This window comes from Acanthochromis polyacanthus, chromosome 7 (genome assembly GCF_021347895.1).
Source record: "Acanthochromis polyacanthus isolate Apoly-LR-REF ecotype Palm Island chromosome 7, KAUST_Apoly_ChrSc, whole genome shotgun sequence".
In the NCBI taxonomy this organism is placed as follows: domain Eukaryota; kingdom Metazoa; phylum Chordata; class Actinopteri; family Pomacentridae; genus Acanthochromis; species Acanthochromis polyacanthus.
This window is the reverse complement of record NC_067119.1, coordinates 26,429,326-26,440,642: the sequence shown is the minus strand read 5'-3', so window position 1 is coordinate 26,440,642 and position 11,317 is coordinate 26,429,326. Positions and strand designations below refer to the sequence as shown.

At 39.3% G+C, this 11,317-nt stretch overlaps 1 protein-coding gene across 2 annotated transcripts; it reads left to right on the top strand.

Moving 5' to 3' along the window:
• The first annotated feature begins 20 nt into the window (after positions 1 to 20).
• On the top strand, positions 21 to 9,706 carry LOC110957969 (group 3 secretory phospholipase A2-like). Of its 2 annotated transcripts, XM_022204224.2 has the most exons (7): positions 21 to 2,241; positions 3,040 to 3,172; positions 3,847 to 3,981; positions 4,512 to 5,446; positions 6,157 to 6,286; positions 9,015 to 9,134; positions 9,288 to 9,706. In XM_022204224.2, exons 1-7 carry the CDS (start codon positions 1,758 to 1,760, stop codon positions 9,460 to 9,462), a joined length of 2,112 nt encoding a protein of 703 aa, XP_022059916.2. In that variant the 5' UTR covers positions 21 to 1,757; the 3' UTR covers positions 9,463 to 9,706. The 2 variants fall into 2 exon arrangements, with proteins under 2 accessions (XP_022059916.2, XP_051806264.1); XM_051950304.1 differs by having other exon boundaries at positions 21 to 3,172.
• Positions 9,707 to 11,317: the final 1,611 nt, after the last annotated feature.

Below are 11,317 nucleotides of genomic sequence, written 5' to 3'. Positions count from 1 at the left end.
CAGATATGGTTTAGTGTAATGTCGGGGTACTTCTCCATTATCTGCTACTTTTTACTCACACCTTACTCCATTACTCAGAGATAAATATTACACTTTCTTCTCCATTACAATTACTTGATACTGTTATTCATATATACTTTGCATATTCCAACATCAAGTCAAAGTCAGCTTTATTGTCAGTTCTTCAATAAGTATTATGTGATATATCAAGGACCAAAATTACGTTACTCTCTCTTCATGCAAGAGTAAATAAACACTTAAAAGGTTCTGTAATAAAAAAATACAAATTTCTAAATATAATGTACAAAATAAGATTCAAAAAAGCAAAAACTAAGTAAATTAAGAAAGCAAAAGTCTGGTAAACTAAGAACAAAGGAAGCAAAACTAGAACTAAGCAACAACTAAGAGCCATGAAAAGCAGAACTGAGTGAAATGTAAACATGACCATGAGATAAAGTAGCACTGCAGATATTGTGCAGAACATTCAAAACAGTGCAAATATTCAGATTAAGAACACTAAATATAATACAGTTGCATGAAAAATTATTCAACCCCCCTGACATTTTTAAATGTATGTCGACATTCAATGATGTATTCATGTTGGAAAGTCCTGCAGCGATGCCTTATTTATTTTTTTAGAAACGAAAAGATTTTTAAAAAATATTGACACCTAACAATGAAGCCATTAAAATTTCAGCTTTACCAGCTGCAACATTAGATTGATTAACACATGAATGTATCAATAATTATGATTTAATTAATAATATTCAGCATAAATAGTACTTTTATCTATATCACCTGTATATTCTGACACTCATACGTTTGTATGTTGACTTCAGTAGCACACAACATTTAATGCAGGACTTGGAACAGAGCATTTGAACATTGTGAGGAACAGGATTTGAGTATTTCTTCCACCACTGAGGCTATTAAATAAGATCATGGTAATGAAATTAATTTTAAAAAATAGATAATGTAATATAGGATACACTGTAACAAATTCTGTGAAATTACAATTTATACATATTATTGTTGTACTTTTTTTTAGTGTTTCAATTGCAACTAACTTAAGCAGGTATGCACTCTATAACTGGTTACAATAGTGTGCAGTAGAATATGGGGTTTATAGTTTAATACTGTAACTAATAATATACTGTATTTATATAGTGTTGCAACAGTAGTCAACATTACCTGCTGATTAACTGAACGTCTGCTAAATCAAATTGTAGAACTGTAGTTGTCTGAAAATTACATTAACCATAATGTGCCCTCATATTTATGATATGATGCATTTTCCATCCTTTGAAAAACAGTTTGGCTGTACTTTATAGTAGCTAATTAATTACAGTGAATAGCGCAACCTCGTGAGTGCTTGGACATTTTACTCACTTATGTAACATCAATACAATTTATGTGTGTTTTAATACCCGAATTGCGCATCTTCTTTTGCCACTCGTTCGGGTGCATGTTTGGAGAGGTCTGCAGCTGCTACATCTTGAGGGAGATTTATTTCACTTGAGTAAAACGCGGCACTCTGAACACACATATGCGCCAACCTGAGTATCAAATTTCCTCTCATCTGCAGACCAATAAGAAGATCTTCTTAACTCCAGCCGGTTCCCTGAGCAGCATGCATGCCTCCCTCAGAGAGAACAGCTCTGATATCACAGCTAATGTGGAAGAATTCGCTCATTCTGGCATTAACGTGACTCGACCGCTGGTCTCCAACAGGACTGGTCACACACCCGCACACTGAGATGAAAAGCAGATGTTTGCTGCAGGTTGCTGTCGTCTTGTCATCGCTCGTTTTATCAAAGGCACAAAATGTGACCGGACCAGGACTCTTCTGTGTCTCAGCGAGTGTTGCCGGCGGACAAACGCGCGTCACGTTTCTGCGCGAAGAAGCAGCCGCTGTGCGCTCCTTGTACCTGAGCCTGTGGTCCGAAGATATGCGACTTTTAACATGCGAAGTGAACTCTAATCCACTCGTAACGGAGAGATATCGGTCTTTTTGCGACAGAAGCGGCAGCAGGAGTGAGGAAATCATCCAGAAGTTTAATATGAGTGCCCTGTTTGCTCCGGATTCTCCGTGCGCGTTCGCATCCTCCGGTGCGCCAAAGTTTACCAAGCGCACGAGAAGCGATGGGACTGAGAGGAAAACTCGGAGGAAACGCGCATGGATACTCCCAGGCACATTGTGGTGCGGCAGTGGAAGCAGAGCAGGCGGATACGAGCAATTAGGTGAGGACGTTGAATTCTAATTTTAATATTTTGTGTGATTTTTACCCCTGGTTTGGCCTGTTTGGGGAATAAAAGAGCATCAGTGATCAAGTGTAGTTTCCATAAGGTGTGTGTAGCCTGCAGCGGGTCCTCTGAAAGAATATAAAATGAAGACCTGAGGAGATGTTAGGGGCCCTATTCAACATTTTTTCACTACAATAACCATCACCTCTCCATGCAGCAGCACTCATTTGCTACTGAAGTGCATGATTGCATATAAACCAGACAGAAACCTTGACATTGAAGCATATTAGATAAAATATCCCGGCCCTTTCTTAGACAAAACACTTCAAACATGAGTCAATTTGCACAGACATTTTGAGATAAAAGCAAAGAGCTAAGGGTCAAAGTAACCCAAACTTAAGTTAAAATGAGCTGAATTGAACTTACATCATGTCTTGTTGCTAATTTATTTGTCAGCCTGCTACAGTGTCTGGGGGAAATCAACACTGATCTAAAATTGACATTTTTGGTACATTAGTTTATTTCGGTGTTTGTTTTATGCACAAAATTCAATAGAAATGAGATTGAAATTCAACATCAAGAAATTGAACTAGAAAGTCCCCTTGACATTTTCATATGGCATTCACATCAAAAAGATTAAAGACCTTGGTTTTACAATCCATAAATTTTTGACTTCTCATAACTCAGTCAGCAGCTTTTTGAGTTCAAATCAGGTAAATGTGTTTGAAAGAAACTTGCTTCCATGTAAAACTCCCTTTGATATGTGATTAAATTTAAATTTGCTCTTGTGCACAGGGATGTTTGAGAGCGCAGATCGATGCTGCCGTGAGCACGACCACTGCCTGCATATCATCCCAGCTTTCACCATGAATTATGGAGTCTTCAACCCCAACTTGTACACCGTCTCACACTGCGAGTGTGACCAAAGGTGAGCCTCAGAATTAACCTGCCGGCCATCTAATACTGAGCTGGGATTCCTAGTATTCACTGCCTGCAGGGAAACTATTGCTATTCTCCCCCTGACCTCTCCTCTGGCTCACTCTGACAGTCAAGTAAGGGTAGACTTGCTTGAAGGTTGAATTTTCTAAGCGTTTATACTTTCTTTAACTTCTAAAACTCCTCTCTAGAACGCGAGTATTGTGTCATTTTGTCCCTTTGCCAATAATTGTGAACTGATTGTAGTGGAACCTGGGGCCATTTCATAGTGCTGTTGATCCAAGAGTAGTAAATACATCACTGCAGTCTGTCCTCTGGAAAAACTTTTGTTGTCAAGAGTGAACGAGTTGCTTGCTGTGTCTATGTTTGCTCGGCATTCCATTCCGCCAACACAATTTATTATTTAAATCCATAGAGATGTCTGTTTAAGTCTCACTTCACATCTTGTGCTGACAGGTGCAATATGTTTGCCATTGGACTCAACCACAAGGAACGCGTACTGGCACACATTTTAATTCACCTCCCGGCACAAACGTTACCCACGGCGATAAACCAGAAGCTGCAGACAAAATGAGGCAGCATTCAAGGATATTTACCCGCCATCTGTGATGTGTTTATTGACTGGACCGTTTCATGGCCTTGGCTTCTTCTTCTCCTTCTTTCCAGGTTTCGACAGTGCCTTATGAGTGTGAATGACAGCATTTCTAACATGGTGGGCTACAGCTTCTTCAACATCCTCCGGGTTCCCTGCTTCGAGCTCAAACAGCAGAAGCGCTGTACTGAGATGTACTGGTGGGGAATGTAAGAGACACACTAACACTGTCGCCTGAAGTTTTGACTGCATATTGTTACAGATAAAACTCAATATTTTTTGCCAATGGAAAGTGTAGGCATAGTTACAGTGGAAGCCAGTGGTAGTAGATGTACTTCTGTAGCTTGTATTAACATGTCTGACACTCCGCCAAACCTCACAAAACCTGGAGGGCCACACCTCCACTCATTCACCACAACTTTATCAATGTAGGTACTAATAAGCATTAACAAACAATTGTTTGATTTATTGTTAACCATGTTTAGCAGTATACTGACAGACTGTACTTTAATAACTATTATTTAAAATCGGTGTAAGAAAATGATTCATGGTTTAGCTCTGTGTTACTGTCATTATCCTCCAAGTAAAATATGAATCACTGCTTGATCATATCCAAATAGCAACACAAAGTGTATCTTCAAGTAATCAAACAAATGTGTAAGGGATATTTAATCTAAAGAAGTTGCAAATATTTATCTTATTTTTTTGGTTTAACAGGCATGTTTACTCATCTCTATAGGTGCAAAGCAGCCAAAGTGGCTCCATATGCAGTTTTCCAAAACCCCCTTTCCTACAACACCTCTGATGTTCCAAACAAATCTGTGGACACTGACAGCAAGAAATTAACAAATATCGAGGGGCAACAATCGACTGAGAGCCCCATGAATACCCCTCACAGAAAGTCATCCAAAGCTGAACAGAGATGTGGCTTCAGAGAGCCACCCAGAGGAGACACTTTCTACCGCAAAAGGACAAAGGGGAGAGGATGTAAACGGCACCGAAAACTATATGGAGTAGCTCCCTCCCAAGTGCCCCCGCTATCAGGGGCAAAGACCACGACTCCGTCAAGTGGGACTATATCAAATAAGAAACGAGCTGGAAAGAAGAAGAGCATCAAAAAGGGTCTATTAGATTACGTTCTACCACAGGTGACCCCAACATCTACAACACCGTCAAGTACCCCACCTTTAACACACAGACCAACAGCAGCCATCGCAGCAGTGACTAAAACCACCAGAAGTCATGACAAGGCTCCAAAGCGAAGCCGCTGTTGTGAATCTGGGATGCCTGTGAGGGGTGACACTTTTCAGCCACATTGTAAAAATTGTCTGAAGCAAGCCACAGCATCTCACCTGACAACTGTTGCCCCGACAAAAGCATCTGCGAATAGATTGCCGTTCAAACTCAGGACACTTGAGACCCCTGAAAAGACAAGAGAAGCACCCAAACTGGACACTGTGGTAACTCTTAGGAATGCAGCTAGATTTACGATCCCCATCAGCACAGAACTAAAGACGATAGCTACTTTTTATAAAGATGGCAAGCCAAAAAAGCAGGTGGACTCCTCTCTACTACAGAATAATACAATCCAGGAGCCTGTGGTTAGTGCTGTGGCCCAAAAAACCCCTAAAGAAAGAATCCTAAAACAGAAAAATGCTTTGCATAACATGACAGGTGAGTTCATGCAGCTGCTGACTTTGTCTCTTCTTCTGCAGCTTTTTGAAGCACTTCTCCCCACAACACCAGGCACACAGAGAGCCATTTTGATAATATCAGTGATGATTTACTCCTTTTTTTAGTATAATTTACCAAAATCGATGATCAATTCAACACTCATGGCTAGTAGAATCAGTAAGTCATCTATCACCCCGGCTAGTAAAATATTGAGCTAATAATGTGTCAGTTCATCAAAATAATGTGTGAATGAGTTTTTCAATTGTCTATAAACGTGAAACATTTTATAAATGAACAGTTTTTATGCTGTGCTATCATATGTGATTAAGCAAATTTTAAGCTAAACTACAGCAGTAGTAAAAAAGAAAAAAATACTGGTGAAACTATTCATTATGCTACTAATAGATATTTTCCACTATGCAAAGCAGGAAGCTTGGCAGCAGCTTAAAAGAGCCCACAAAAATTCCAGGGATATTATTGCATTTAAAAAAAAGTGGCCCAGGGCATTATATTTTTATGGTGCTGATGATGGGTTAGCTGCGCCCCCTACAGGTGGGACAGGATGATGCTCTTCACAGCTGATGATAAAATGTGTCAAGTTTTTCTGAAATGTAACACCATCCCTGAGAAACTAATTGGTGTTATTTAAAGAAATGTGAATGCACTGGGGGGTTTTCTGAAACTACCTGTGTTTATTTTTGCTCCTCCAGGTGATCAGCTCCTGTGTGGAAGCCTCAAATATTTGGACGAGTGTAAATTCAAAATCCCTCCTTTGGAGAACAAATATGATCTGCAGAACCTCGAGTCAAAGACGGTCTACCACTGTGACTGCACCAGCCGGTAACATGACAAAGCGTTTGCATTTATGACATTCTTTTCTCATGTTGTATATCCCCATACACAAGATTTTTTTTTAAAATCCTGACTTTAAAACCTTTTAGATGTATCAAATGAGCCTGATGGAAGTTGTAGTTGGATAACTGCACTGAGAAAAGCCAGGAAAGTATCTTTTTCCTAGGCCTATTTTCAAGATTTAAGGGGGTACTGCGGTCTACGCAGTCAAATTACCCTTATAACCTAATAATCCTGGTCCCTGTTTACTGCTGCAGAACAGGGACAGATACGTTATTACTAAACATTTTGACAGCATCAGAGCATTCCAAACATTTCAGCTTTTTTTTGCATTTTCTTGTGTCTTTTGCTCACAATATCAATAGTTTATCGCATCAGTGGAATAAGCTTTACAATATAGTCCTTTAAAGTCAAGGAAATACAAGCTTTACACAGCCTTACACTAACTAAGAGACTATAAATGATTATATCTAATGGTCTAAATGTTGCACAGGATGTTGTTTTGGTGAAATTAATGTTGTTGAGACTCTAAATGATGAGCACCATTGGACATAGTTACACAATGTCTACCTTCTCTCCAATGGTAGCCTGTAAAATGGTGCAGTGTGTATTACATAATATGCAACAGAACTGCATTGTTTTGTACAAATATGTAACTTGTGTCTTCAATAATTTAGATTTTAGCAGATTTTAGTAGAAAAGCTGGTACAGGTAGAACTCATAGGTACTATTTCTGCGTTCCATTTAGGTTTACCATTTTTAGACCATAGAGGCTGCACAGTGTTGTAGTGGTTAGCAGTTTTGCCTTGCAGCAAGAAGATCCCCGGTTCAAATCCCAGCCTGGGATCTTTCTGCATGGAGTTTGCATGTTCTCCCTGTGCATGCGTGGGTTTTCTCCGGGTACTCCGGCTTCCTCCCACAGTCCAAAAATATGCTGAGGTTAATTGATGACTCTAAATTGCCCGTAGGTGTGAATGTGAGAGTGATTGTTCGTCTGTATATGTAGCCCTGTGACAGACTGGTGACCTGTCCAGGGTGTCCCCTGCCTTCGCCCGAGTCAGCTGAGATAGGCTCCAGCACCCCCTGCGACCCTAGTGAGGATAAAGAGGTGTATAGAGAATGGATTGATTTTTAGACCATACTTTTTTATAGCAGACACTTTTATGTACAGTACTAGTCAAAAGTTTGGACACACCTTCTCATTCAATGCTTTTATTTATTTGTATCATTTTCTACATTGTAGATTAATGCTGAAGATGAACACTTTTTTTGTTTACAACATAATTCTATATAGTTTTGTTTATAGTTTTAATGTCTACAGTATTAATCTACAATGTCTGAAATAATTCAATAAAAACCACTGAATGAGAGGGTGTGCCAAATTTTTGACTGGCAATGTATGTGCAATTAATAACATTAGCAATGGCTTGAATTTTATTTACTACTCGGCCAAGGAACGCGGTGGAGTTATGTGATGATCGGCATACGTGAATCCAGTGCACAACATTACTCAAAAATGAAATAACGGATTTAGATGAAATGTTCAGGGAAGGTCAGAAATGACTCAAGAACCACCTCAAAAGACTTTGGCAGTGATCCATGGATTTGTTCAGGATTTTCCATTGCGAGATAGCGCAGGGCATCACTGTAACTATGACAACTGAACGCTACATTCTGCCTGCTGACGATCACATGATTGCGATCCTACTTCAAATCCACCATTGTGGACTTACCAGGACTTATATGTATATATATAAATGATACAAGGAACAATTGATTAAATTGTGGGGGTGTTTCTGAGTCCCATCAGTTCAAGCCGTCAGCTATATATTCAGGTCATGCGATTCGGTACCTGTACACAATACACAAATGCATAACACATGCTTTTACTCAGCACAATGGCCACATTTTATGTTGCCATGACTTCTGATCGCCAGTAACTAATAAAGAAAATACTGCATTTCTACAAAACATGCTGCATTTTTGACAATGCCATATGGTAGTGCTTTTCTTGTTTATTTGTTTGACCTTTATTTAACCAAACCAAAAATGTTTGAGAACCAGTTCTCATTTGCAAACGTCACCTGACCAAGAGGCACCAGCAGGAACAAATACACATGTACACCATAGACACAAACAGATATGTAAGTTTGCTGATAATTCTAACATACTTTACAAAGTGAAATTTGGAATGTAGGATTTTTAGTTTTAATTCTGGTTTTACTTATATTATTTTACATAAGTTAAAAAAGTCTGGGTAGTCTCTCCACACTGGTATTATTTGTGCTTTTCCTGCTATAACATGTCAAAATATCATGCTTGGAAAGGCATGCTATGCAATGTGACACGGTGAAAGACTTCATTAATGGGCTGGGTTTAATTTTAGTCATGTTTACATTTGACTGCGGAGTGTGCCTCCCATCACTTTACGTAACACTCGTACTGAGCCTACAGCAGTGTATGGTTGGACTATTATTCGTCACTCCTATTTACAGTGAGGTTAAACAAAGAGAAAGGCCTCCCCCCACAGGCAGCTTTCACTGTCTTTGTCTCTGTCTCTCTCTGGTCACACACAGATAGATACAGTGTAAATCACATTATCTTGTTGCAGCTCTAGGAGTTTCCTTCCCTCATGTCTGACTCTATTCCTGCATGTGAAGTTGTAACGTCACATACTGGAATTAACTTGTCTTTTTTGTTGTTGTCAATTTTACAGTTTTGCTCTTCAGCTTGAAGGCCTCAAGCCGCCCAGTGTTCTCACCTCTCTCCTGGCAGATTTCGTCTCTCAGCAGTGCTTTACGCTGCTGAAGGAGAAGAAGTGCCACCGTAAAAAAAGGTTTAAAGCTCTGACATGCTTATTCGTGTTAATCTCTGACATTTTTTGGTTGCAGCAGTGCCAGTTGCTTGTCCAATGTGTTACCTCAGTTTGCCTGTGTAACAGATTATTAGGTTGACTTTTCTTACTGGTATTTTCATGTCTCTTTTCTAGCTGCTCAAGAGGCTTCACTAAAGCCTCTGACCTACATCAAGCACTTAAGAAGATGGAGGAAAAAGACACTGCTGGGGTGCGAATTTCAGGCAGAAAAAGAGGGATTCCTGTACGCCTTTATAAGCGATGCCTGAGGCTAGAAAGGCGAGCTGATCTTGTGGCACAGCTCAGATGATTGTAGACTAAGCTGCTATGTGCAGCAACAATGAATTTTATAAGCTTTACATTTCATGCAGCTTTTCCTGTTTCTCTCTGATGTTGTAAAATGGCAGTTTGTGGACTGAAACCCTTGACTAGTGTAATGCATTTGTAAATATGTCCCTGTAAGAATCATAAATGTAGGTTATACAGAATTGCAGTGCAAGGCTACAAACTACCAGACTGTTCATTTAAAGTGCAATAAAGTCATTTATTATGTTTTTGTTTTGTTTCTTTCTGTTCGAATTTAGATATTGATTTAAAATCGTGTCAGGCGTTTTTCAGAAATGATCACAGAGCAGCATCTATTATCTGCACTGCATATTGATTCAGTGATGAAAAATAACCAGAGATGCTGCACCATGCTTCCCAAACAACCCACAACCTGCCAATTATCATAATCTCACATGAAAACGGTTTAACAAATTCTTGCTTTTTTTACTTACAAATGCAGGAGTAATTATCCATTTTTATAAACACATGTTAGCTTGTCACACCTAAATGAAGCATGATCTAATCCTGACTCTTGTTTTTTGATTTGCAAAAGTAAATCTTATGAACAACCCTGATCCAAATAGGCCTTTTCTGAGTACTTCAGCTGTTTCAGTGTGCATCCCATCTGCCCGTTTGTTATAAATGTCACAGTCTTACAGTGTGTTACAGCATCTTTGTTTGTACAATGTTTGTTGTTATTTGAAAGATCTCATTAATGGAAATTGGCTAAATTAGTTGTTTAACACTATTTTTAGCTGAGTCTCTGTTCACCTGGACAACAGTAGTGGTTTCAAAAGACAAAAAAGAACAGTCAGTTTTCAGTCGGGTTAGTTGCATTATATTCTTAGTTTTGCACTTTTTTTGTGCCTTTTTAATAATTATAATCAGTTGATGATGGGGGGGTGGGGGGGGGGGTGCCATCCTCCTTATTAGCAAAATGTAAAAAAGACATTCACTTCAAAAAACTAATCTCTGTGTATCAAAAATAGAAAATTTAGATTTTTTTCCATTAAAATGTTCCTTTCATGCCACAAAATGCCTTAGATGTAACTCTACAGTGATGCGGGTCTAAGAAGTTCCTGCCTCTTTCTTTACCAACACCTCTGTCACTCGCTGCAGCTCCAGCACACCAGCTCGCTAATGACTCAAACACTGTAAAACTACCTCATGTGCACAGAGCATTTAAGAAATACATATTTAGAACCCTCATTCTTGCTTTTATTACCTGTAGAATAGAAAACTGCAATGCACTCCTCACTGGCCCTCATTTTGCAACTCATTTTGCAAGAAAGCTGACAAACATCAAGAAAAGAAAACACATTGCACTAATTCTTCCCTGCAATGACTTCCAGTTAAATATAGAACTGAGGCCCTAGTTATTATCTACAAGTCTGTGAATGGTCTGAGCCCAAAATATATCAGAGCCATGTTTGCTAAAGCCTGGCAAGTCTCTTAGATCTACAGGGACTGGTCAGTTAGTGGAGCCCAGATCAGAGGAGGTCAGATGGTGTTTAGTCATGATGCTGCTGCTGGAATCAACTCCTCCAGATTTTGCCTCAACTGCAGCAACTTTTTAAAAATTAAAAAGATGACACTTCCGCTTTCCTCACTGATTTAAAATAATCTTTTATTTTTTAAGTACATGTTTTTATATTACTCTTCTTGTCATCTGAATTTTCCTCTGTTGTAGACAATTGGAGCTATCCATCCATCTCTATACACCGCTTTATCCTCACTAGGGTCGCAGGGGGTGCTGGAGCCTATCCCAGCTGACTCGGGTAAAGGCAGGGGACACCCTGGACAGGTCGCCAGTCTGTTACATATACAGACGAACACTC